Below are 27,713 nucleotides of genomic sequence, written 5' to 3' on the forward strand. Positions count from 1 at the left end.
TGTGATACTATCTATCTAAACCTATCATATGTAATACTGTCCACTCAGCTGGTGTATCTAAGCCTAACATATATTACACTTGTTTGCAGAGCCGGTGTATGTAAGCCCTCTATTTGTGATACTGTCTGCTGCACAGTGTATCTAAACTTATCATGTCATACTGTCTGCTTAGCTGGTGTATCTAAGCCTACTATGTGATACTACATAATGTGATCTCGCGGGCCATGTGTCCTGTTACTGTGGCGCTCCCTTATGTGGGCGGGAGACAAGGATATGTCCATAAAGTGGCCTGTATGTCACCTCCATATAGAGCGGCCTATAACATATCCTGGGCTTATCAGGTGCCCTTCCGATGCATGAGGAGTTTTTTATATAAATTAAGCCCCGCCCTATAACATTAAACGTTTCTTCTCTTGTGGGGATTAACTATATGTTTCCCGCAATTTCATAATATCGTTGTGATACAGAGCTCGAAATACTGAAGTGTTAAAATTCTGTTTTCTGCAGCCACCACTAGGGGGAGCTCCGGAGTTTACTGCAGACATTGTGTTTATTTAAGTGTATAATTAATCCCCTGAAGGGTTGGGGGGTCTGACTACTGGGACACTTATCGGTGGTCTCTTGTGCCTGTTATTGTATAAGGTTGGGTGGGTTGGGGGCCGGTGGTCACTCACTATAGGACTAATGCAGGTAGCCGAATTCTGCAGCAGTGAATATAGCTGCGGTAATTTTCTCATACACCAGGGGGAATAGGTCGGTGTTTCCCAACCAGGGGTTCCTCCAGCTGTTGCATAACTACAACTCCCAGCATGCCCGGACAGCCAACGGCTGTCCAGGCATGCTGGGAGTTGTAGTTATGCAACAGCTGGAGGAACCCCTGGTTGGGAAACACTGCTCTAAGCCCAAGGGAAGAGCTTATCCTCCAGCAATGGTTTCCCTTCAGGTTTCCTCAACTTGGGTGTTTTTCCTTTCTTAAGTGCTGGAGGCTGTCCGGGAAAGCTGGGAGTTGTAATTTTGCAACAGCTGGAGGCACCCTGGTTGGGAAACACTGGTCTAGAAGAACAGATATACCATAATGTTGGAGTACATCTGGTGGGGACAATACGGTGCTTCATACACGGGATTCTAGAACTGCTGGAGCCACTGTAGACATCCGATTCTAAATGTTCCTAAAATTAAATGTCATTTCAAAATTTTAATTAAAATTTTTTAAAATTTTTTTTTATTTTACCTAAAGTTCTGTTAACTTCAGCTCAACCTTTTTTACGACATTGATGTTTAGTTCAGTCTGTCATGCACTTTGCAGCCTGTAAGTGTCGCTGTTTGACAAGATGGCCGAGTTGTATCCGTCTATGTAGGAAATGACCTAATCATGTGTGACGGGGGGGGGGTAACTAGAGGGAGATCTGTCCCCCACCCACCCCTGCGGGGGTCATATGTTGTAACCTGGTTTGGGGTCCTACGTTTTCTTCTTGCTGTTTCCTGCTCTCACTTTCTTTGTACTTTCTGCTTTTTCCCCTGTTTTGTCCGTCCCCCTCCTCCTCCCCTTCCTCCTCATTTCCCCTCACTGCCGCTTTGTCTTTCTGCCTCCACCATCTATTTGCCCCCCCATATGTCATTCTCTCAAGTTGATCCCATTGCGGGGACTCCACGCCGCAGACCTATCTCCTTCTGCCCTTGCTGTGTCCACGAAGGTAATGTAGCTTTACTTCCCTGTCACATCCCGCCGAGTGCGCCAACTCATCTGTGTAAAAGAACCCAGTGCCCCCTGATCTTCCCCTTCCATTGCCTGTTTCCTGCTCGGCTATTGCTAGTGCGACCATTGCATGACCGGCTAAATTGTCCAAGAACGAGACATGCGCCATCATCTGCTTGGGTGGTTGGTGGCCCCTCTGCTTCTCTGTGCCATAGTTGTCTCTCTTGCCGTGGACTTCTCTCCTTCTCTGCTTCCTCTGGTGTCTGGAAAGAAGACACAGTGCTTCCTCAGGGGGCTTGTCTGGAGTTGGGGAGGGGGGGACTCTGCTCAGGATCCGCAGTTATACGGACTTTTACCTTGGAGGACCTATCCTGTCCTACTGCCAAGATTGGGGCCCCAATAGAAAGGGTTTATAGTCAATAGTGGATGACTCCATTAATGGGCTACTGTGGTGCTCGTCGGTACGTCCTGCTCCCGTTTTGTAGTCTCGACGTGTTTTCACTGTAGTCGCACTGTCTCGTTTCCAGTCATTGTTTGTTGCTGTCGTAGCCCCGCGATACTTTCCTCTCCGTGGGTAACGGTGTCTTTTAGTGGACAATCAGCATTTTATGGTCTTTGTTAAAGAGTTTGTATAATTGTAAGGGTGGCCACCGGAGGTTTAGATAGTCTTCTCCAAAACTGAGGCCCTCCAGCTGTTGGAAAACTGCAACTCCCAGCATGCCTGGACAGCCTCCTGCACTTCGGAAAAGGAAGAACATCCAGTGGAGGAAACCTCTAAGAAAATCATGGCTGGAGCATTGTCCTTCCCTAGGGCTTAGAGTAGTGTTTCCCAACCAGTGTGCCGTTGGCTATCCAGGCATGCAGGGGGTTGTAGTCTTGCACCAGAGGGCCACAGTTTGGAAACCACCGGTCCATGACGTATGGCAGGTGATATCACTGGAGAGAGAGGTCGGGTGTGATGGATTTTCTTTGCCCGTCCTTCCTGTTTCAGGCCGCATAAGCCGGGGACAGAGCACCGTAATTCTGCGTTACCTGCACCAGAATTAAATTAAAAATAAATTTAAAAATCAGACCCCCCCCCCCCCCCAAAGTTTTAACCCCCTCCCACAAGAGGATGTACATGTACGTCCTGTATAGTGAACTGTCCCTACGCGGCAGCACACAGTGACGTTTCACTTGGTCTGTGCTGCACAGCTGAGCATCCCTGACGTTGGCCAGGGCCCAATCACAGAGGTCCCCAGCCAGCTACGATTGCTCCTATTGGCCTGTCACAGACCAATAGGTTTGAACTATGAGGTAGGCCAAGGCGCGAAGGGGTAAAAAAAAAAAAAAAATTATAATTATTATTATTAAGACTTTTTAGTACTTTAATATTTTATTTTATTATTTTTTTTGGTTGATTTAAAGCAGTTCCTGGGTTGGGTTTGCCAAAAATAAATGCCAACGCATGTGCCAAATTAGTAGAAAATATAATTATGAAAAAGTTTGCCTGACCCTTCTCTCCTCTGACATCTACCTTCGGGGGGAAGAGGCCGCCATACACATTAGATGGTCCATTGGCTTCAATCCAACGTGAGGTTGTCCCACTATTAGCGCTATGACCCCCCCCCCCCCCTTTTAATCCTTAGAGTAATGTTTCCCAACCAGAGTGCCTCGAGCTGTTGCAAAACTACAACTCCCAGCATGCCTGGACAGCTGTTGGCATGCTGGGAGTTGTAGTTTTGCAACAGCTGGATCCACTCTGGTTGGGAAACACTGCTCTACGCCCAAGGGAAGGACAATCCTTCAGCCATGGTTTCCCTGGAGGTTTTCCCCTCTCCTAAGTGCTGGAGGCTGTCCGGGCATGCTGGGAGTTGTAGTTCTGCAACAGCTGGAGGCACCCTGGTTGGGAAAAACACTGCCATAGAGAGATTCAGTAGGTGATAGAGGAGATAAAAAAAAGATAGAGATGGCGCTATATAGTGCCAGTTATCCGCGGTATTAGCGGAGATTAAACAGAAAGGTAAAGGACCTGCTCACCTTGACGGTTTGCACTATATTACAGGCACAACACTGATAATCGCTTTAGGCTGGTCACTGGTGTGTCGGGGCAGCTGGCCGTCGGTGACGGTGAAGAATACGGTGGAAATCCCGGCAGGGGTTTCCTTTCCTTCCAGTGAAGATCCGACTGCGGCAAGGTAGCGCTACATCGGCGTGAGGACACAGGAGTCAGGTGTAGAATAGTAGTACTTTTTATTAATAGTCATAAGTAGTGGTGGACTACGCATTTTGGAGGGGCTTCCTCCTTCCTCAGGTCCAGGTTACAGTGTATATATAAAGCATCTTATATACACACAATGTTGTCTGTGAGGAGCATTTTTTTATGCGTTTTTTTTTTTTTTTTGTGTTATTTTTGACTGCCATGCGCCTTAATTACCAAAAAGGCGCACGGACTTGATAAATATTGTGTGTTTTTTTTCATCACCTTAGAACGCACTGGAAGCCGCCAAAAGCAGTTTGTCTTATGAAACAATATACTCAGCTCGGTGAGAGTTATTTAGCCAATTTCGACCTGAGGGTAAATGGTGGTGCTGCACAAGTCAAAAATCATACTGCTAATTTTCTATTTTACCAAAAAACCACAATCTAAAGTAACCAAACACAGCAAATTTTCATTGTAAAAGGGTTAAATCATTTTAACCCCGTTGTGCTATTTACAGAACATAAAAAGAGAAAAGCAAACTTGGAATGACTGAAAAAATTTAAAAAAAGGCTTTGTATTTTTTAAATAAATTATACACAATAAGAGCTGCAGCAGGTGGAGATATTAAAGAAAAACTTCTATAGCGAAAAGGCAGAATTGTACATTAGAAAGAAATGCGATTTGGTACATTAAATTGGTTAAATAATATAAACATTGATACACGCCATCTGTTTAGAATTGTAAATGCAAGAGTGCGGGGGGAAATAAATAAATGAAGTATATTTTGAAAGTAAAAATTAACATATAAATCACGTAACATCTGTACATCATGTTAATTTTTGCAAATGAAAAAGAGGTAAATAAAAGGAAAAAAAATTAGCGAACAAATTTAGGTAAATAAAAAAAAAAATTACTATATTTGAAAGAGGACATAACCAAACATGACACGCAGTGTTATAACACACAATCACACCTACGTCCCCCAACCCTTCCCCATTAAATGGTCCCAACACCCCCCAGCCAAAAAAGAATAAGGAAAATTCCTCCATATATACGGTATATGTGTGTATATATATATATATATATATATATATATATATATACACAGTACTACTTAAATTACCCCAATCAACTACTACTTGTAAGCTGCCATATAATGTCTTCTGGCCACCTACCATGTTATTATTACTAACACTATTATTATTATCTGTTACTATTATTATTTTGAATGCTACTGATAACATTGATAACACCAGTATCCACACAAACACACAACTAGAGATGAGCGAACTTACAGTAAATTCGATTCGTCACGAACTTCTCGGCTCGGCGGTTTCTGACTTTTCCTGCATAAATTAGTTCAGCTTTCAGGTGCTCCGGTGGGCTGGAAAAGGTGGATACAGTCCTAGGAGACTCTTTCCTAGGACTGTATCCACTTTTTCCAGCCCACCGGAGCATCGGAAAGCTGAACTAATTTATGCAGGAAAAGTCATCAACTGCCGAGCCGAGAAGTTCGTGAAGAATGGAATTTACTGTAAGTTCGCTCATCTCTACACACAACCATCCCAAAAGACTAGCTTTCTTATTTACTCTGAACTACTCACAACTTTGATTTCTCTATTCATGTTACCATCTCCTTCTATTGTGTAATGTTTTGCTGCCATCTACTGGCGACCAGTGTCATTTACAACCTTTTCATTAATACTACACAAGCTGTTTACACTGTATACAATCTTTCCTGTTCCAATTGACCTAGTTCCCACGGTTCAAACGCTTTAAGTATCAATTGACCCACATATGTCTATCTTAATTAAATTGTAACCGCAACATAAAATTTCAGCCCGGGACTTGAACCCACACCGAGGTCTCCCATCCACGCTACTGCCACAACCTTGCTGTTTAGCTTTCCACTCCGCTTGCTGCAAGATCTCCATAGACCACAATGTTATAGATCCAGCCTATACACCAGTGGTCTCCAACCTGCGGAACTCCCAGATGTTGCAAAATTACAACTCCTAGCATGCCCGGACAGCGAACTGCTGTCCGGGCATGCTGGGAGTTGTAGTTTTGCAACATCTGGAGGTCCGCAGGTTGAAGACCACTGCTATACACCAACAGGACCTGGAGGCTGACGTCACACTCAGCCTCCAGTCCCTCCAAAATTCAAACGTGTAATGTATTCAAGTATGTGTATATATAAGATGCTTTACCTATACACTGTAACTTGGACCTGAGGAAGGAGGGAGCCCCTCCAAAACGCGTAGTCCACCCCTGTAGGTTATGTCTTATGACTATTAATAAAAAGTACTACTACTCTACACCCGACTCCTGTGTCCTCACGCCGGTGTAGCGCTACCTTGCCGCAGTCGGATCTTCACTGCCGGGATTTCCACCTCCCACATCTGTACTCGTACATAGAGAGATTCCGAACCTCCCCCCAATCCTATGACCAGAGCCACGTCATTCGGCCATAACCTAGACCCCAGTTATTTTCGGATAGATCGCTTTCTACAATGATCGGGCCCAGCAGTAATGGGGTTAATGTGGAGTCTGCGTTTTTTTTTAGATCTGATGTTTTATATGTAATACTGTAAGGTGTGAAGTGGTGCCCCTGCAGTGCGCTCCCGATACAGTTATTGGTTTGGGTGACGGTAGCCCCTGCAGGTATTGGTGTTGTTCAGTGTTGGATACAGATCAGTGGCGCCCCCTACAGTGCGCGCCCGGTACAGTTATTGGTTTGGGTGACGGTAGCCCCCGCAGGTATTGGTGTTGTTCAGTGTTGGATACAGATCAGTGGCGCCCCCTACAGTGCGCGCCCGGTACAGTTATTGGTTTGGGTGACGGTAGCCCCCGCAGGTATTGATGTTGTTCAGTGTTGGATACAGATCAGTGGCGCCCCTTCAGTGCGCTCCCGGTACAATTATTGGTTTGGGTGACGGTAGCCCCTGCAGGTATTTGTGTTGTTCAGTGTTGGATACAGATCAGTGGCGCCCCCTGCTGTCTACTCGCCTGTGACCGCCCCTCCCCACCCCCATGTTTGGCTTCATTTTATTTCGCTCCATCACGTTTTTTTCCCAGCGCTCCGCGATCCCGATGATAACATTCTGCGTCTATTACAGGGATGGGCAAGAAGGACGACCCCAAACTGATGCAGGAATGGTTCCGACTGGTGCAGGAGAAGAACGCGCTGGTGCGATACGAGTCCGAGCTCATGATATTGTAAGTCATTACAGGACGCTGGGTAAGGTGTATCTAAGCCTAGGGTGTGATAGTGCCTGAGGATACATTGTATCTAAGACTGACTGCTGAGCTATTGTATCCAAGCCTGTCATGTGATATAGTGCCTGAAAATACATTGTATCTAAACCTGCGGTGTGATAGTGCCTGAGGATACATTGTATCTAAGACTGTCTGCAGAGCTGTTGTATCTAAGCCTGTCATGTGATATGGCGCCTGACGATACATTATATCTAAGCCTGTCTGCAGAGCTATTGTATCTAAGCCTGTCATGTGATAATGCCTGATACATCATATATAAGCATTTCATGTGTGATACTGTCTGCTAAGCTGTGTATCTAAACCCACCATGTGTGATCATGTCTACTAAGCTGTGTATCTAAGTGTGCCCTGGGTGATGCTCTCTGCTCAGATGTTGTATCTAATCCCATCCAATGTGATACTGTCTGCCGAGCTGCCCAATCTAAGCTTCTCCTGTGTGATATGTTCTGCTTATGTCGTATCCAATCCCATCAAATGTGATACTAAGCTGTAATATCTAAGCCTCTCCTGTGTGCTGTTGTCTGCCCAGCTGTGTATCTAATCCTATTGTGTGATACTTTCTTTGGAGCTGCTCTATCCACTCCTGTCATGTGTAATAGTCAGCTGTATCTAAGTCAATTCTGTGTTACTTAGATACGTGTGATTCTGTCTGCTGATCTGTTGTATCTGATCCTACCATTCATGATACGGTCTACTGAGCTGATGTATCTAATCCTGTCATGTAATAGTGCCTGCTGAGCTGCTGTATCCAATTCCCTGAGGTGTGATACTGTCTTCTGAGCTGTGTATCTAAGCTTGGGTGTGTATTAGACTATGATTTTTGTGTCTCCCCAGCGCCCGGGAGCTGGAGCTCGAGGATCGTCAGAGCCGCCTACAGCAGGAGCTACGGGAGAGGATGGCCGTGGAGGGTGAGTAGTCGTAGTCAGAAGCTTTAGTGATAACATCTACTAATATAACCAGTCATGTGACGCACTTATAAAGGACATTAGAGGGGAAAACGGTACAACTTAAAGGGGTACTCTACTGCCCCAGCGTTCGGAACATTTAGTTCCGAACGGTGAGTGCAGGCTGGGGGGTCGTGACATCATGCCCCGCCCCCTCAATGCAAGTCTATGGGAGGGGGCATGGCGACTGCCACGCCCCCTCCCATAGACTTGCATTGAGGGGGCGGGGCGTGGCGTCACAAGGGTTGGGAACTAAATGTTCTGAACGCTGGGGCAGTGGAGTACCCCTTTAAGTTTGTAGTTAAGGCCACACTCATGATTGGTTGTCTTCCCACAATGCACCAGAGAACCATCCCGGCTCACAGTTTTTGCATAGTTTTTATTATTGTAACTTGTGCTTTATAGAAACCTGGGGATCGGGTTAGGGGTGGGGCTTATAGTGCAGTGGCCACACCCCTTCCCCTTATCCAGTGTTTTCCAAGCGTCCATATTTCCCATTTACTTGACTGTACAGCGGCCATATTTGTGTTGTTCACCGCCCCATACTCAGGACACGATCCCTGTAAGACCCAGGGGTCTGACCCTTCACCTTATGACCTTTTGGACGTATCGTAGTGACCCCCAGAGATGAACGTGTTTTTTTTTTTGTTTCTTTTCTCGCCCACAGACCAGCTGAAGAGCGAGCAGGAGCTGTCGGAGGAGAAGCGGATCCTGAACGAGATGCTGGACGTGGTGGAGCAGCGCGACGCGCTGGTGGCACTGCTGGAGGAGCAGCGGCTGCGTGAGAAGGAGGAGGACAAGGACCTGGAGGAGGTCATGTTATCTAAAGGCTACAACCTGAACTGGTCCTGAGGAATCCCCGGTGACCCCCCTGATGATGGGGGCGCTGTGTCCTATATGTGGGGATAAGTGCAGAGCTGCCCCGACCAGGTCCTTTCCATGGAGATGTTACATGAACTCGTTAACCCTTGCACAGCACTTTAGAGTGCGTCGCCGCAGAGGTCGGAGGTCGTTTCCCGTCATTCTAAGGGGCGTTTTTTTTTTTTTTAGTTTTTTTTTTTTATTCCGTATACAGTACGCCACTGAGAAGGAGTTCAGAGCTGCAGTCTCTATTCAGGTTTACAATACGCTGCCACGTGGGCCACGTGTTACCCTCATCGCCGAGGACAGCGGACAATGGAGGAAAGTGATCGCTCACTTGCATTTGGGGTATTTGGCCACTAGGTGGCTCCTCACTTTTTTTTTTTTTTTTTCCTGTCATCGTCCTCTCCGTAAGAAGATTTTAAAGGAACGTTGCGTGTTTTAATGTTGTTTTAAGACGCTCCAAAGCGGCCGAAGGACACGTGGGCATCAGTGAGAACGTGATCCACCCTCCACCTCCCCCCAATACCATAACATGCACCGAAAACCCTGAACCCGCGCTGTGGACACGTGAATGCAGACGGAGGTGTCTATGTTTTTTATTTTGTTTTTAATCATTGACCTGCCACGTTTTCCTAAAGCTTTCTTGTTCTTCCATCACGGCGCCATATATATATATATATTTTTTTTAATCCACGTGTTTTCTCTTTTAGAACACCGTGGGTTAATAACGCCTGCTCTTTGGGAAAAGCAAATTTGTTTTTTAGGTTAATTATTATTTTGTTTATTCCTTCAGTCACCAGCGGCAACCAATCAAATTACCAGTCGGGAAATGAATGCTGCCGTCTGCTTGGTTGCCTTGGCTTCCTCTGCACTAAGTTCATCCAGCCAATAATAATTGTCCTTGTTGGTCGTGTCAGTCTCGGAGTTTCCTATTGGTCGTTTTTTTTTTTTTTTTTAAATATGGCCGACAACAAGAGCAATACAGCCGACTGTCACGGGCCGCGGGTCTGTCATCCAGTCTTGTTCTTAAAGGGGCGGAGCGTGTTTTATTTTTATTTTTTTTCCTTTTTTTACAGTTACCAATAAGCCTGCTGCATTGTATGATACGAATGAATGTCTTTACGTTTCTGAGGCCTCGACACCTTTATATTTTATAATGTTACATAGCGAATATTAATTTGTGCCGCGGACGTTCGTCCAGGTGACCTGCTGTCTTTTTGTTACTACACACCGGTGGTTTCTGTGTTTTTTTTTTTTTTTTTTTTGGCACAATAACCCTCACACTGCCGCCGCCATCACATGGCTTCCGAATAATGCAGTAAAAAAAACATATATATATTTACTATAGTGGGTGGGTCAGAATTCAAGAACCTGACCCTCTTTTTTTTTTTTTTCCTATATTTTATATTGGGTTCAAGATGGCAGAGGAGTAATGGCGGGCGATATCAATCTAGAGCCTGAGACAGTGTTTTCCAACCAGTGCGCCTCCAGCTGTTGCAAAATAACAACTGCAACAAATCCTCCAGCCATGGTTTCCCTAGAGGTCCCCCCCCCCCCACTGGAGGTTTCTTAAAGTGTTGAATGTTGTCCAGGCTGGGAGTTCCATGCTGGGAATTGTAGTTTTTGCAACAGCTGGAGGCACCCTGGTTTGGAAAAACTGCTCTAAGCCCCAGGCCAAGGGCAATCCTCCAGCCATGGTTTCCCCAGAGTTTTCCTCCATTCGGGGGATTTTTCCTCACCTAAGTGCTGGAGGATGTCGGACATGCTGGGAGTTGTAGTTTTGCAACAGCTGGAGGCACCTTCGTTAGGAAACACTGGTCCGGGAGCTCAGTCCAAACCGGTAAAGCACCTGCCATACGGACACATTAAGCTCCTCGCCAGTTTTTTGGGTGGTAGCCATGCCCAATGCCTGCCCGGGTATAAGTACCCAACGTGATATACTTTTTTTTATTTTTTTTTTATCTTTATTAAAATTGTACCCGATGTGACACTCTTTAAGCCATATAAGGGATTATAGTGCAGTTACCTCCAGCGACTACAGGGGACGTCATCCCTGATCAGAGTTCTGTACGTTCTCCATCTGGCCCAGACCGCCTTTAAAACGCCATTTCCCATTCTTAAACTGAATGGCTTAGTTCCCCTTTATGCTTGACGTGGCCCGGTGTTGGCAGCGCAATGCAGTGACACGCTACCTGTGCCTCAGTGCTGACCTATTACAGGAAGTGACAGGGTGGGGGCGCCATTGGCTTCTCTGCTCCAATCTGCATTTATGTCATAATTTATTTAAGTCATGTAGCGCAGTGGTCTCAAACTGTGGCCCTCCAGATGTTGCAAAACTTAAACCCCCAGCATTCCCGGACAGCCAAAAGCTTGTCTGTCTTCTCCAGAGGATCCACACTGTCCCTGAAATGTAATTCAAGGCTTCCCTCTCATCTTATCCCTTTGTGCAGTGGTCTTTAAACTGTAGTCCTCCAGATGTTGCAAAACATCAACTCCCAGCATGCCCGGACAGCCAACGGCTGTCCGGTCATGCTGGGAGTTGAAGTTTTACAACATCTGGAGGGCCACAGTTTGAGCCCACTGATGTAGCGGGACAAGACAGCAGGACCGGGCCTGAAATCTGGGACTATCCCACTGCGTCCAGGTCGGATGGGAGGTCTTATCCGTATATAGTCTGTTGTAATGTAGGCTCCGCCCATGTAGTATTTTACATGAACTTCCCCTTTAAGAGTCATACATTTAGTTGGCTGCTCCTCACGTTATAATCGCTGCACTGTAGGAATCGCTCTGAGAGACCCCCATGAGTGGGAAGAAGTGTGAGGTCAGTGCTGAGACCCCCATTGATCAGTAGAACAAGCAGGGAGAAGAATGCAGTCAGCGGTGAGACCCCCATCAATTAGTAGAGCAAGCGGTGATAAGAATGGCGTCAGTGCTGAGACCCCCATCGATCAGTAGAACCAGCAAGGAGATGCATGTGGTTAGAGCTCAGACCCCCATCAATAATTAGAATGAGCAGGGTGGTGCGTCTGGTCAGTGCTGAGACCCCCACCAATCAGTAGAACAAGTGGGGAGAAATGTGCGGTCAGTGCTGAGACCCCCACCGATCAGTAGAACGAGCGGGAAGAAGTGTGTGGTCAGTGCTGAGACCCCCACCGATCAGTAGAACGAGCGGGAAGAAGCATGCAGTCAGTGCTGAGACCTCACCAATCAGTAGAATGAGCGGGTAGAACCGTGCCGTCAGTGCTGAGACCCCCACTGATCAGTAGAATGAGCGGGAAGAAGTGTGTGGTCAGTGCTGAGACCCCACTGATCAGTAGAACGAGCGGGAATAAGCGTGCAGTCAGTGCTGAGACACCCACCAATCAGTAGAATGAGCGGGTAGAACCGTGCCATCAGTGCTGAGTCCCCCACGATCAGTAGATTGAGCGGGGAGAAGCATGTGGTCAGTGCCGAGACCCTCCCCATCGATCAGTGGAACTAGCGGTGAAAAGAGTGCTGTCAGTGCTGAGACCCCCCACTGATCAGTAGAACTAACGGAGAAGCGTGCAGGCAGTGCTGAGACCCACTCTGAACAGTAAAACAAGCAGGGAGAAGTGTGCAGTAGTGCTCGTCACTGATTGGCCGCATAGAATTGGAAGCGTATGTTCACGCTGCGTAATACCCACGGAATTCCGCAAGTAAAATTCCGCACAGTGAACGTTAGCATCTGTGTGAATGGGTCTTCCGCGAGACCCGTTCACACTGCAGAATTTCAGCGGCGGACAATTCTGCCACTGAAATTGTTCCGCGCAAAGAAAGAACATGTTCATTCTTTGTGTGGAAGTCCGCGAGCACCGCATAGCCGTCAATGGTGACGGCTCAGTGCCGCGCGGTCCTACCGCCGGCTGCCAGGCTGAATTCCGTGAGCGGAGATTCAGCTACAGTTCCGCAGTGTGAACACACCCTTATGGGGCATTAGAAAGTAGATTTCCTCGAGACAGGAAATGAAGAGCGCTACCGTGCGCTTCTCCCTACTCGGTCTACCGATCAGTGGAGTTCTCAGCACCGAGACACTGACGGATCAAAACTTTTGATGTTTCTGTGACGTGTCAAAAGTATTTTGGGGGAATGACAGGGACACTTTAATTTGTCCTTGAACTCTAAGCTATGTTTTTAATTTTAAAAAAATTATAAAAATGTGATTTTCTTCGGTGGGTGGCTGGAGGGGGCGGAGCATGACGAGAAAACCCCGCCCCCCTCAGGTCATACTAGACATGGCGCAATAAATCGTGCACTGGATGTGGGGGAGCTGAGATTCCTAGGGTGCCATTGATTAACTACGGATAAGGTGGTGGCCATTATATGATTTAGGGAATTTTAACCCTTTATCTGCCTCACCCAGCCAAGACTATACATATATATGTACACTGCATATTGTCATTACACGTTCGGAAGCCATGACACCTGCTGCTCTGCACAGCCCTCGAACATTTAGATTAGCGTTTCCCAAGGAGTTGTAGTTTTGCAACAGCTGGAGGCATCCTGGTTGGGAAACACTGATTTAGAGGGTTCTGTTCACATTGGTCTTCATGGGGTGGGGAGGACAACCCCTCTGGGCGCCCAGTCACCTGTTGGTGGCCCCCTGCCTCGGTGCCCAGGTGGGCATTATCTGGCTCCTCCCCCTTTGCGTCCTGTATCACAGTCACCGTGTGTGATCTCATCGCCCTGAGAATTTGCGCAGACACTGTTATCACTTTGTTTTTTTTTTTGTTTTGTTTTTTTCTTGTCAATTAACTTATTTTTTAATACTTGAAATAAAAAAAAGATTTGCTGTTTTATATATAAAGGTTCAGAAGCGAAACTTCCGTCTCCTGTGTCTTTTTGTTAAAAAAAATTATAATAATAATAAGCTTCACTTCTGTCCCTATGACACCTCTTCCTGTTCTGCTGTGTCAGCATAAACAACCTGAGATATACAGAGCAAATAAGACTGGGAATGTGTGTAATGGAAAAACATTAGAGTCCCCCAACATGGCTGATAACAGAGAACAATAGATTGTATTCACCTGTCCTACAGTCACCTCTCCTGACATGGCTGATAACAGAACAATAGATTATATTCACCTGTCCTACAGTCACCTCTCTCCTCCTGACATGGCTGATAACAGAGAACAATAGATTGTATTCACCTGTCCTACAGTCACCTCTCCTGACATGGCTGATAACAGAGAACAATAGATTATATTCACCTGTCCTACAGTCACCTCTCTCCTCCTGACATGGCTGATAACAGAGAACAATAGATTGTATTCACCTGTCCTACAGTCACCTCTCCTGACATGGCTGATAACAGAGAACAATAGATTATATTAACCTGTCCTACAGTCACCTCTCTCCTCCTGACATGGCTGATAACAGAGAACAATAGATTGTATTCACCTGTCCTACAGTCACCTCTCCTGACATGGCTGATAACAGAACAATAGATTATATTCACCTGTCCTACAGTCACCTCTCTCCTCCTGACATGGCTGATAACAGAGAACAATAGATTGTATTCACCTGTCCTACAGTCACCTCTCCTGACATGGCTGATAACAGAGAACAATAGATTATATTCACCTGTCCTACAGTCACCTCTCTCCTCCTGACATGGCTGATAACAGAGAACAATAGATTGTATTCACCTGTCCTACAGTCACCTCTCCTGACATGGCTGATAACAGAGAACAATAGATTATATTAACCTGTCCTACAGTCACCTCTCTCCTCCTGACATGGCTGATAACAGAGAACAATAGATTATATTCACCTGTCCTACAGTCACCTCTCCCCTCCTGACATGGCTGATAACAGAGAACAATAGATTGTATTCACCTGTCCTACAGTCACCTCTCCCCTCCTGACATGGCTGATAACAGAGAATAATAGATTGTATTCACCTGTCCTACAGTCACCTCTCCTGACATGACTGATAACAGAAAACAATAGATTATATTCACCTGTCCTACAGTCACCTCTCCCCTCCTGACATGGCTGATAATGAACAATAGATATATTCACCTGTCCTACAGTCACCTCTCCCCTCCTGACATGGCTGATAATGAACAATAGATATATTCACCTGTCCTACAGTCACCTCTCCCCTCCTGACATGGCTGATAACAGAGAACAATAGATTGTATTCACCTGTCCTACAGTCACCTCTCCCCTCCTGACATGGCTGATAACAGAGAACAATAGACTGTATTCACCTGTCCTACAGTCACCTTTCTCCCCCCTGACATGGTTGATAACAGAGAACAATAGATATATTCACCTGTCCTACAGTCACCTCTCCCCTCCTGATTGTATTCTCCTGTCCTACAGTCACCTCTCCTCTCCTGACATGGCTGATAACAGAGAACAATAGATTATATTCACCTGTCCTACAGTCACCTCTCCTGACATGGCTGATAACAGAGAACAATAGATTGTATTCTCCTCTCCTGACATGGCTGATAACAGAGAACAGTAGATTATATTCACCTGTCCTACAGTCACCTCTCCTCTCCTGACATGGCTGATAACAGAGAACAATAGATTGTATTCACCTGTCCTACAGTCACCTCTCCTCTCCTGACAGTGTATTCCCGTGCACAGACATGTTTACATTGTCTCTGTGGAACGTTATTGCACAATGGTGAATTCCAAGAAACCATCTTCCTCACCCAATGACTCTGCTCCCTGATGGGAAAACACCTGCAGGGTCGGGGGATGTCCCGCCTGTGGTCCGGGCCGAGCGCTTTCATAAGAATTGGCTGATCGCATAGTGGAGTGGAGTTTTCTTCTGTCCTACAGTCGCCTTTTCTTAACTGTCAAGTGGCTGATAACAGAGAACAATAGATTGTATCCACTGCTCAGTAAATAAGTTCCAATATTCTATAGAACAGTGTTTTTCCAAACAGCGTGCCTCCAGCTGTTGCAAAACTAAAACTCCCGGCATGCTTGGTGCTGTAGTTTTGCAACAGCTGGAGGCACTCTGTATGGAAAACGGTAAACTATGGTATCTTTTTAGAGGGATTTTCTTTCCCTAATCCTGTGCTGTGTCCCCTGATGAACCCTATTGTAGAGGAAGAAATGCGTTGGGAGGTTGTAATTGTTTTTCTGATGTCCAGGCATACTGGGAGTTGTAGTTTTGCCACAGCTGGAGACACACTGTTTGGAAAACACTGCCATAGCCCATACATGAAGAGAGCCGGACCTGTCACTGCGCACGACGCTGGGAAACAAAACAAAAGAAATTTCAGATGGGAATGTTTTCAGAAGGAAGCGATAATCTGCAGGATGTATCACTATGTATCTGAGGTAGAGAGGGCAGAGCGATGTTCTGCAGGTATATATAGAGGTCAGTGTGGTGTAATAATCTGCAGGTATATATATATGTGTGTATAGCGGTGTGTAGTGCTGCTCTGGCGCTCCCCCTGCTGGTGGATGAGGAGACTGTAGGATATATATATATCTGTGTTGCGGAGGAGATGACGTCACATGTTTATATTCCTCATAGAACATATAGACAAAATGTATCATCCCTCCTGCAGAGCCCCTGCTGTACTGACCGGTGCAACCCGAGCATATCAGGAAGATCTCATAAGTCTCTGAGCTGTGTATCTAATTCTACTGTGTGTGATACAGTCTGCTGTGTATCTAATTTTATGTGTGGTACTGTCTGCTGAGTTGCTGTATTTAATCCTATGATGTGTGATACCGTCTGCTGTATCTAATCCTATCCTGTGTGATACTGTCTGCTGAATCCAATCCTATGTGTGAAGCTGTCTGCTGTATCTAATCCTATCCTGTGTGATACTGTTTGCAGAGCCGTGTATCTAATCCTATCCTGTGTGATACTGTTTGCAAAGCCTTGTATCTAATCCTAGCCTGTGTGATACTCTCTGCAGAGCCATGTATCTAATCCTATCCAGTGTGATACTGTCTGCTGAGCCTTGTATCTAATCCTATCATGTGTGATACTGTCTGCAGAACCGTGTATCTAATCCTATCCTGTGTGATACTGTCTGCAGAGCCATGTATCTAATCCTATCCTGTGGGATACTGTCCGCAGAGCCATGTATCTAATCCTATCCTGTGGGATACTGTCTGCAGAGCCATGTATCTAATCCTATCCTGTGGGATACTGTCTGCAGAGCCGTGTATCTAATCCTATCCAGTGTGATACTGTCTGCTGAGCCTTGTATCTAATCCTATCATGTGTGATACTGTCTGCAGAGCCGTGTATCTAATCCTATCCTGTGTGATACTGTCTACAGAGCCATGTATCTAATCCTATCCTGTGGGATACTGTCTGCAGAACCATGTATCTAATCCTATCCTATGTGATATTGTCTGCTGAGCCTTGTATCTAATCCTATCCTGTGTGATACTGTCTGCAGAGCCATGTATCTAATCCTATCCTATGTGATATTGTCTGCTGATCTGCTGTATCTAATCCTATCCTGTGTGATACTGTCTGCAGAGCCGTGTATCTAATCCTATCCTGTGTGATACTGTCTGCAGAGCCGTGTATCTAATCCTATCCTATGTGATATTGTCTGCTGATCTGCTGTATCTAATCCTATGATGTGTGATACTCTCTGCAGAGCCGTGTATCTAATCCTCTCGTGTGATACTGTCCGCAGTGATGTTAGTGAGGGGCTGGTGGTGAGCTGGCAGCGGCCGCCCTCGTGCAGGGTGTGTGTGTCTTTAAGGGGTGTAGTCATGGGTGGAGCTATGGAGGGGGAGGAGGGACAATAAGGAAGGAAGAATAGAGCGGCAGGGGCGGCAGCTGCAGGTATGTGGATCTGTGTCGGATCTGTGTCGGATCTGTGTCCTCTCCCCCAGACCCCTACAGTAACCTGACCCCTATAATAACCAGACCCTTACAATAACCAGACCCCCACAGTAACCTGACCCCCACAGTAACCTGACCCCCACAATAACCTGACCCTGTGTATTGGGGGGGGGGGGGGGGCGGCGGCGGCTGTGTGTCTTCTCTATGGGGGTCTGAGCTGGGAGCACACAGCCGGCAGAGCTGTCAGGGGGGCTGTGAATGAATGATCTGGGAGGGGCCATGCTTATACTGTATATAATAGTCTGCTCCGTCTTATCTAAAGGGATATCCAATCACTAGATACAACAGTGACAGTATCACACATGAGAGGATTAGATACACTATATACAATGTATCCAGAAAGTATTCACCCCCAGTCACTATATACAATGTATCCAGAAAGTCTTCACCCCCGATCACTATATACAATGTATCCAGAAAGTCTTTACCCCGGTCACTATATACAATGTATCCAGAAAGTCTTCACCCCCGATCACTATATACAATGTATCTAGAAAGTCTTCACCCCCGATCACTATATACAATGTATCCAGAAAGTCTTCACCCCCGATCACTATATACAATGTATCCAGAAAGTCTTCACCCCCGGTCACTATATACAATGTATCCAGAAAGTCTTCACCCCCGGTCACTATATACAATGTATCCAGAAAGTCTTCACCCCCGATCACTATATACAATGTATCCAGAAAGTCTTCACCCCCGGTCACTATATACAATGTATCCAGAAAGTCTTCACCCTCGATCACTATATACAATGTATCCAGAAAGTCTTCACCCCCGGTCACTATATACAATGTATCCAGGAAGTCTTCACCCCCGGGCAATATACACAATGTATCTAGAAAGTCTTCACCCCCGGTCACTATATACAATGTATCCAGAAAGTCTTCACCCCCGGGCAATATACACAATGTATCTAGAAAGTCTTCACCCCTGGTTACTATATACCTAGAACTGCCTGTACAGCTCAGATACAGCCCTGTCTATATAAGGTCTCACAGCTGACAGTTTACATCAGAGCAAAGATCGAGCCATGAGGAGGAAAGAACTGCCTGTAAAGCTCAGACACGGCCTTTTCTATATAAAGTCTCACAGCTGACAATATATATATCAGAAGGGGTATGAATACTTATGTCACTGTGAGATGATAGATTTTCCTTTTCAATTAATTAGCAAAAATGTCTGACATTCTGTATAGCTCTGAGGTCCTCTGAATACATTGTATCTGTTACTTCTTCCGCCTATTCTGGAAAGGAAACGATGAGTCGTGTGGTTTTGGGGGGGGGGGGGGGGGGGGGGGTTTGATCAGGTCCGCACTGGTGACATCTCTCGTGTTTAGACAAGTTCTGGGTATTTCCTGGTCCCCATAGACCGTGACATCACCGATATATATAAATGAGGTGAGGAGAGGAGGTGAGGAGACGTGAGGACGGGGAACTCACCACGAGCTGCTGGAGGTAATGTCACCAGAGAATATATACTATAACCGTAATAATGTTATAATGTCACCAGAGAATATATACTATAACCGTAATAATGTTATAATGTCACCAGAGAATATATACTATAACCGTAATAATGTTATAATGTCACCAGAGAATATATACTATATCCATAATAACGTTATAATGTCACCAGAGAATATATACTATAACCATAATAACGTTATAATGTCACTATAGAATATATACTATATCCATAATAACGTTATAATGTCACTATAGAATATATACTATATCCATAATAACGTTATAATGTCACTATAGAATATATACTATATCCATAATAACGTTATAATGTCACCAGAGAATATATACTATATCCATAATATCGTTATGTCACCAGAGAATATATACTATATCCATAATAACGTTATAATGTCAAGAATATACAAGAATATACCTACTATAATACTGCTCCTATATACAAGAATATAACTGCTATAATACTGCTCCTATATACAAGAATATAACTACTATAATACTGCTCCTATATACAAGAATATAACTACTATAATACTGCCCCTATATACAAGAATATAACTGCTATAATACTGCTCCTATATACAAGAATAACTACTATAATACTACTCCTATATACAAGAATAAAACTACTATAATACTGCTCCTATATACAAGAATATAACTACTATAATACTGCTCCTATATACAAGAATATAACTACTATAATAATGCTCCTATATACAAGAATATAACTACTATAATACTGCCCCTATATACAAGAATATAACTACTATAATACTGCCCCTATATACAAGAATATAACTGCTATAATACTGCTCCTATATACAAGAATAACTACTATAATACTGCTCCTATATACAAGAATATAACTACTATAATACTGCCCCTATATACAAGAATATAACTGCTATAATACTGCTCCTATATACAAGAATAACTACTATAATACTACTCCTATATACAAGAATAAAACTACTATAATACTGCTCCTATATACAAGAATATAACTACTATAATAATGCTCCTATATACAAGAATATAACTACTATAATACTGCCCCTATATACAAGAATATAACTGCTATAATACTGCTCCTATATACAAGAATAACTACTATAATACTGCTCCTATATACAAGAATATAACTACTATAATACTGCTCCTATATACAAGAATATAACTACTATAATACTGCTCCTATATACAAGAATATAACTACTATAATACTGCTCCTATATACAAGAATATAACTACTATAATACTGCTCCTATATACATGAACATAACTACTATAATACTGCCCTCTATATACAAGAATATAACTACTATAATACTGCTCCTATATACAAGAATATATCTACTATAATACTGCTCCTATATACAAGAATATATCTACTATAATACTGCTCCTATATACAAGAATATAACTACTATAATACTACTCCCCTATATACAGGAATATAACTACTATAATACCGCTCCTATATACAAGAATATAACTACTATAATACCGCTCCTATATACAAGAATATAACTACTATAATACCGCTCCTATATACAAGAATATAACTACTATAATACTGCCTCTATATACAAGAATATATCTACTATAATACTGCTCCTATATACAAGAATATAACTACTATAATACTGCTCCTATATACAAGAATATAACTACTATAATACTGCTCCTATATACAAGAATATAACTACTATAATACTGCTCCTATATACAAGAATATAACTACTATAATACTGCTCCTATATACAAGAATATATCTACTATAATATTGCTCCTATATACAAGAATATAACTACTATAATACTGCTCCTATATACAAGAATATAACTACTATAATACTGCTCCTATATACAAGAATATAACTACTCTAATACCGCTCCTATATACAAGAATATAACTACTATAATACTGCTCCTATATACAAGAATATAACTACTATAATACTGCTCCTATATACAAGAATATAACTACTATAATACTGCTCCTATATACAAGAATATAACTACTATAATACTGCTCCTATATACAAGAATATAACTACTATAATACTGCTCCTATATACAAGAATATAACTACTATAATACTGCTCCTATATACAAGAATATAACTACTATAATACTGCCCTATGTACAGGTATTATGATATTTATAGACTTTTCCGATACATTTTGTTTTGTCTTTCAGGTCCCTATAAGGATGAGTGTAGAACTGATTTTTGTCGCCTTTTTGGAATGTCAGAAAACTGTAGATCCGGAGTTTAAGTCTGAGTTGAGTTCTATTAAGCAGTCGCTCCATGATGAGGGAGATCTGCAGACCGATAGTCACGACGTCTTACCCCGACACGCTTCTCTAGAGCCAGATGGAGGTGAGAATATTTATCTATAAAGAATGTTGGATAAGACGGGACAGTGCGGTCTACAGCTTCACCGCCATCTCTGCAGTAATCTCTGGGTTGTATTCAATAAATACAACCCAGGAAATACATAAATACAACCCAGGAAATACATAAAGGAAATGTAGTGTAACATGTATACGGTACATTATACGGTATGATACTGTACATGTATACGGTACATTAAAAGGTATGATACAAGTATACCGGACATTTTTCGGTATGATTCAAGTATACTGTACATTATGCGATACGATGCAAGTATATGGTACATAATACGGTATGATACAAGTATACGATACATTATACGGTATGACGCATGTATATGGAACATTTTACACTATGAAACATGTATACGGTACATTAAACGTATAATACGTGTTTATGGCACATTATTCGGTATGACACGTGTGTACGGTACATTATACGGTATGATACATATGGTACATTATACGGTATGATACATGTATAAGGTACATTATATGGTATGATACATGGATATGGTACATTATACGGTATGATACATGTATTTGTACATTATACGGTATGATACATGTATACGGTACATTATACGGTATGACACATGTATATGGTACATTATACGGTATGACACATGTATATGGTACATTATAAGGTATGACACATGTATATGGTACATTTTACAGTATGATACATGTATACGGTACATTAAACGTATAATACGTGTATACGGCACATTATTCGGTATGACACGTGTCTACGGTATATTATACCGTATGATACATGTATATGGTACATTATACGGTATGATACATGTATAAGGTACATTATATGGTATGATACATGTATATGGTACATTATTCGGTATGACACGTGTCTACGGTATATTATACAGTATGATACATGTATATGGTACATTATTCAGTATGATACATGTATATGGTACATTATATGGTATAACATGTATATGGTATATTTTTGGTTGGTAGAAGATGGAGAAATAAAAGCAATGGTTAATCTGAGCACTGAGGGTCTTGTGTTCCCCCCAGGACCGCAGCCTTTGGTGGAGGAAGAGCTCTGCCGCAGGATCGGCGCCCAGTTGGCGGAGATGGGAGACCGTTTTCAACAAGAAGGGAGAATCAGACAAGAGGTTGTGGAAAGTTTAGTGCACGATATTCTCAGCGAGAACCTGACGGAGGATGTACGTATATAACCGCAGCAGGGGGAGGAGCTACATACCGCCTAAGACTTTTGTAGTTCTTCATTCTTAAAGTAAACATGGTGCCTGATACCCTTTCCTGATAATGATATTTTGTATGTTTTTTGCAGCGTTTTAGAGATGCGGTCAGTAGTCTGCTGGAGAACCTCCCCCCCGGGATGGACCTGGAGAAGGCCACGCTGGTGGTCGCTATGACTTTAACCAGCAAAGTTGGCTGCAGCGTCCCCAACCTGCTGCAGAACTGCTTCACCACCGCGTTGAACTTCATCGATAGGAACTACAGGTCATACGTACAACGTCTGAGCAGACAGGTGAGTGCAGGGGGGTGGGGGAGCTCCACCTTCTGAGGGCTATATGACCTAATGGGGTACAGAGCAGGAGGAGTAGATATATGGAAGAAAATGGGCATGTTTTCTTTCCCTCTGGAGGAGGAGCTACTTCGCATATTTTTTTTCCCAGAGGAGCATTGAATGACCTAGAAGACTCCATATGCCGTCCTTAAAGGGGTACTTCGCCCCTATACATCTTATCCCCTATCCAAAGGGACCCTCATGATCTCCCTGCTGCACCCGGCATTTGTTTAGTAACGGGTGCAGCTCCGGAGGCTCGTGACATCACGGCCACGCCCCCACTCGTGAAGTCATGGCCCCCTCAATGAAATTCTATGGGAGGGGGCGTGATGGACGTCACATCCCCTCCCATAGACTTGCATTGAGGGGGCGTGGTCGTGACATCATGAGTGGGGCATGGTCACGACGTCACAAGCCTCCGCCCCGCATCGCCAGTCATCTGACAAGGAGTGAAGTTCGCTCTGTGTACCGGATGTCTTGGGTGCCGAGATTGCAGGGGTCAGACATCTATTCCCTTTTCCTTTGGATAGAAGATAAGATGTATAGGGGCGGAGTACCCCTCTAACCTCTAGATTCTGCTATCCATGGCGATTGCAGCATCTAAAAGTAAAAATGACATGTGTCGGGGGTTTCGGAAAACTTATAGGAACTTATAGGAGCATTGCAGCAGTCCTGATCAGTAAAGATGGCGGCTGGAGGTCTCCTCCTTACCTCTATAAACGCTATTCTTATACAATCTGTCTCAGGCAGACAGTACAAGCAGAGCGCCGATTTCACTGTGCAGTGCTATACCATGACATTGTACGATTGCTTATGGTAGTTTCCTATTGGGACTGAAAAAGTGTAAATAAAAAAGCAAAAATAAATAAATAAATTATTTATCAGGGTGGTAGAGAAAGGATATAAGAGGGGAAGGAAAAGAGGACAAACAAAACTTCAGAGAGCAGTAGCCCCAGACATATTTTGTGAAAGCCATTGGGCCTAGTAAAGGAGATAGAATAGTAGTTGATGCCGGAGGGGACCACAGAAGAGCATTAGGGTGATAAGGCGCTAGCCATAGGCGTTCAATTTGCATCCAGCGGCTGTAAGCATGATAGGAGGACCAAGCCGCAAGATGCCGCAGATGGGCAGCACAATAGTATTTAACTACATCCGGGACAGCTAAACCTCCCAACTCCCGACTAGCCATCATAACCGACATCGGGAGCCGATGCCTCTTCCCGTCCCATATGAAACGAAAAATAGCCGATTGAAAGGCGCGTAGGGCAGATAGCGGAACCCGCACCGGCAATTTCTACAAAAAATAGAGCAATTTCGGGAGGAAAGTCATTTTCACCACCGCAATACGGCCCAAAAAAGAAATATACTGCGAGCACCACTTATCTAGCAGGGCCCGGATGTCAAATTAGATACATTTTTAAGGGCACTATGTGGGACAAAGCCAGGGATGTGACAACCTGTAATATGGCGATGGAGGGGCTGGTTGTCTCTATTTTAAAATCAGGATTTTTTTTTATTTTTTTGCAGGTTTGACCACCGACCATCAGCAACACCACCAAGGAAATGTGAAGCTGTTTGGCCCCTTTTTTGTTGTTTTTTTTTTGCCATTTTTTCCATCAATGTGCAGCAGCCGAGTTAATCATCTGATGTTATCGGCTCCTTGTTTCTCCCCCACTCTCTAACATTCTCCCATGTGTCTTAGCTGTTTGTCACTCGTAGGCATCGTATTGTAACGTGCTTTTATATTCCTGTTGCCTATGCGTTGTGGAGTTGGCCGTTTTCAAGAAAAAAAAAAACGACTAATCAATCTGGTCATAGATTGCCAAGACTGCCTTTATCTTACCATCATGTTTATAATAAATTCTTCCAACATTGTGTATAAATTCCACTACGAGAGGCCATGACCTCACCAAAACCCATCAGGAGGTCACCAAGACCAGACCCATCATAACCTCACCAAGACCCATCATGAGGTCTCTAAGACCCATCATGACTTCACCAAGACCCATCATGATATCACCAAGATCAATCATGACCTCACCAAAACCCATCATGATGTCACAAAGACCCAGTTTGATCTCACCAAGACCCATCACGATGTCATCTGATGTGTTTGGCCACAATATGGCCGTCTGCCCTGTGTAGGATACATGGACACACAGCTTAAAGGTCTTTAATGTTTCGACCTATACAAATTTTCTTCTCCGTTAGTTATCGTTGGTCGAATTTTACACCGATACTTTTGTACTTACGCCTGCCGAAAGGGGGACATTTCAATAAACATTTTTCTTGTTGTCAAAACATTTTAATACATTTTTAAAAACTTCGGCTTATTCTCACTGGCTCTTTTGTGAAAATATACTTCCAATTTTTTGCTGGACTGTCGCATAAAATGAACCTTACAGTGAGTGGAGTTTATGCAAATATGTTGCCAAAGGAGCGTTTCTGGTTGGTTTTGTGTGCATTCATGGGGTGGGGGGTATATGTCCTGAAAATGGGGGATTGAAATGTTAGGAGAAGTGACCGCTTTTATGAAAATAGCGCGCACTGCATAATATACTAGAAACAATCATGTCTGTCATCCATGGGCGCTGAGGAAATAATGGGGCACATTGTCTAGCCACACCCTTTTTAAAATCTTGTATAGATCAACCAATCAATTTAGGGTACATGCGCTGGGACCTGTGTGTCATTCACACAGCAGTCCCAGCGCTGCAGGAAAGGACATAGGCATGGTGGCTCGAAGCATAGCGAACCCCTGGCCACGCCTATCCAACTGTTGCTGGCTGTATACAAAAGTGTTTTTTGAGATCTTAAAACCTGCAATAAAATAGATAGTAATGCTGGATTGATACTCTAAGCCCATTTAACATACTGTTGTTACTTAATATGATGACAGTTGCACTTTAAAGGAAATCTGCAGCGAAAATCGCTGGGACCCCTGCGGTTCTCCTGTGCAGGAGGCGTGTTGGCCACAGCATGACGTTGCGACTGACACGATCCCCCCATGTATGTCTATGGGAGAGGTGGGGATGCAGCGTTCGTGCCTCCCCGCCTCTCCCATATAGCTGTATGGATGGGGGCGTGTCCGTCGAGCCCAGTGAGCTTGACGCTACGCGCATTAACCGGCGCACAGCGTGGCAATGTCGGGGCCCCGTTTGGGAGATCGCGGGGGGTCCCAGTGGTCGGACCTCCAGCGATCAGACACTTATCCCCTATCTTGTGGATAGGGGATACGTTTTTTTCACTGCAGATGTCCTTTAATGTAAAAAGTCCTAATAATAAGCTATAAAGCAGCCACATATATACAGGGGCACATAGCACAATCCCAACATGGCAGTATAGTATGTATTAGAAAATGATTACTACCCGGATTATCAAAAATAACAATTCAGGGTTAAACACGCTATTAAAGTGTTTGAAACTACAGCTTCCAGCATGTCCTGGGAGTAGGAAGAAGGGTGCCAGACATCATCTTTCATTTTAAAGACCGATTCGGTAAAATCACCCGGACTGTAGCATGTGCTCCGAGGGCCTGTGAGCCCAAAGTCCTGGATATGTACTAACAGATTAAAGATAGCAAAAAAAGAGAAGTATCTGTTTGGTAATATAACTATCACCCTAAGACATATGACTCACTAATATAAAGTTATTAAAAATTTTACTGGATTCCAGAGGTTTTTGTTTCATTTTTTGAGTTTTCAGGGAAAATCGAAAGCAGAACTACTTTTTCCAGACTAAATGAATCGATGGCCAAGTCATCATATTTGGTTTTGGACAAGATGACTGTAGTTTCACTTGACTCCAGTAGCCATAGAGCTCTGCACACATTAGTCCAGAACCATCCTATAATTAAAGATCTTTATTCTGCAGTTTACAGAAGGAGTATATGGGTGGTCCATAGAAATCAGGCCATCGTTGTGTATATCGGGTTATGGTGGGTCTTACCAGTGGGGTCAGCAGTTTTCACAAAAGCGACAATACACTTAACAGATTTTTTTCCTTGACTGCAACCATTTCTGGTTCGGCAACAATATTGGCTCCTCTTGTACGGTACTTAATTTTATTAGCGTCAGGAGACAAATGAAAGGTAGACTGAGAAATATTTAACATTTTTATATGGACTTTCATGGTGAGTCCAGGGCATCACTTTGGTCAGTCTGGTTAGTCCCAGGTGTCACTTTAATCAGTCTGGTGAGTCCCTGGCAACACTTTGGTCAGTCTGGTTAGTCCCAGGTGTCACTTTGATCAGTCTGGTGAGTCCCTGGCATCACTTTGATCAGTCTGGTGAGTCCATGGCATCACTTTGGTCAGTCTGGTTAGTCCCAGGTGTCACTTTGATCAGTCTGGTGAGTCCATGGCATCAATTTGATCAGTCTGGTGAGTCCATGGCATCACTTTGGTCATTCTGGTTAGTCCCAGGTGTCACTTTGAT

The 27,713-nt window shown here is 44.0% G+C and overlaps 2 protein-coding genes across 3 annotated transcripts in view; both read left to right on the forward strand.

Annotated features, from left to right (window-relative positions):
- The window catches only part of MICAL3 (microtubule associated monooxygenase, calponin and LIM domain containing 3), a 147,501-nt gene extending 138,328 nt beyond the window's left edge, over positions 1-9,173 (forward strand). Inside the window, exons 38-41 of one of the 2 annotated variants that reach the window (XM_056517919.1) lie at positions 1,629-1,694; positions 6,998-7,097; positions 7,992-8,065; positions 8,769-9,173. In XM_056517919.1, coding sequence (XP_056373894.1) covers positions 1,629-1,694; positions 6,998-7,097; positions 7,992-8,065; positions 8,769-8,953 — 425 coding nt within the window. In that variant the 3' untranslated portion in view covers positions 8,954-9,173. The remainder of the gene's footprint in view (positions 1-1,628; positions 1,695-6,997; positions 7,098-7,991; positions 8,066-8,768) is intronic. The other variant, XM_056517920.1, reaches the window with a different exon arrangement.
- An 8,540-nt stretch (positions 9,174-17,713) lies between these two features.
- Positions 17,714-26,947, forward strand: BID (BH3 interacting domain death agonist). The gene is made up of 5 exons (XM_056517943.1): positions 17,714-17,771; positions 21,523-21,703; positions 22,759-22,910; positions 23,039-23,239; positions 24,806-26,947. Exons 2-5 carry the CDS (start codon positions 21,535-21,537, stop codon positions 24,809-24,811), a joined length of 528 nt encoding a protein of 175 aa, XP_056373918.1. The 5' UTR covers positions 17,714-17,771; positions 21,523-21,534; the 3' UTR covers positions 24,812-26,947.
- The last annotated feature ends 766 nt before the right edge of the window (positions 26,948-27,713 follow it).

The sequence above is a fragment of the Hyla sarda genome, chromosome 4 (assembly GCF_029499605.1).
Source record: "Hyla sarda isolate aHylSar1 chromosome 4, aHylSar1.hap1, whole genome shotgun sequence".
NCBI lineage: Eukaryota > Metazoa > Chordata > Amphibia > Anura > Hylidae > Hyla > Hyla sarda.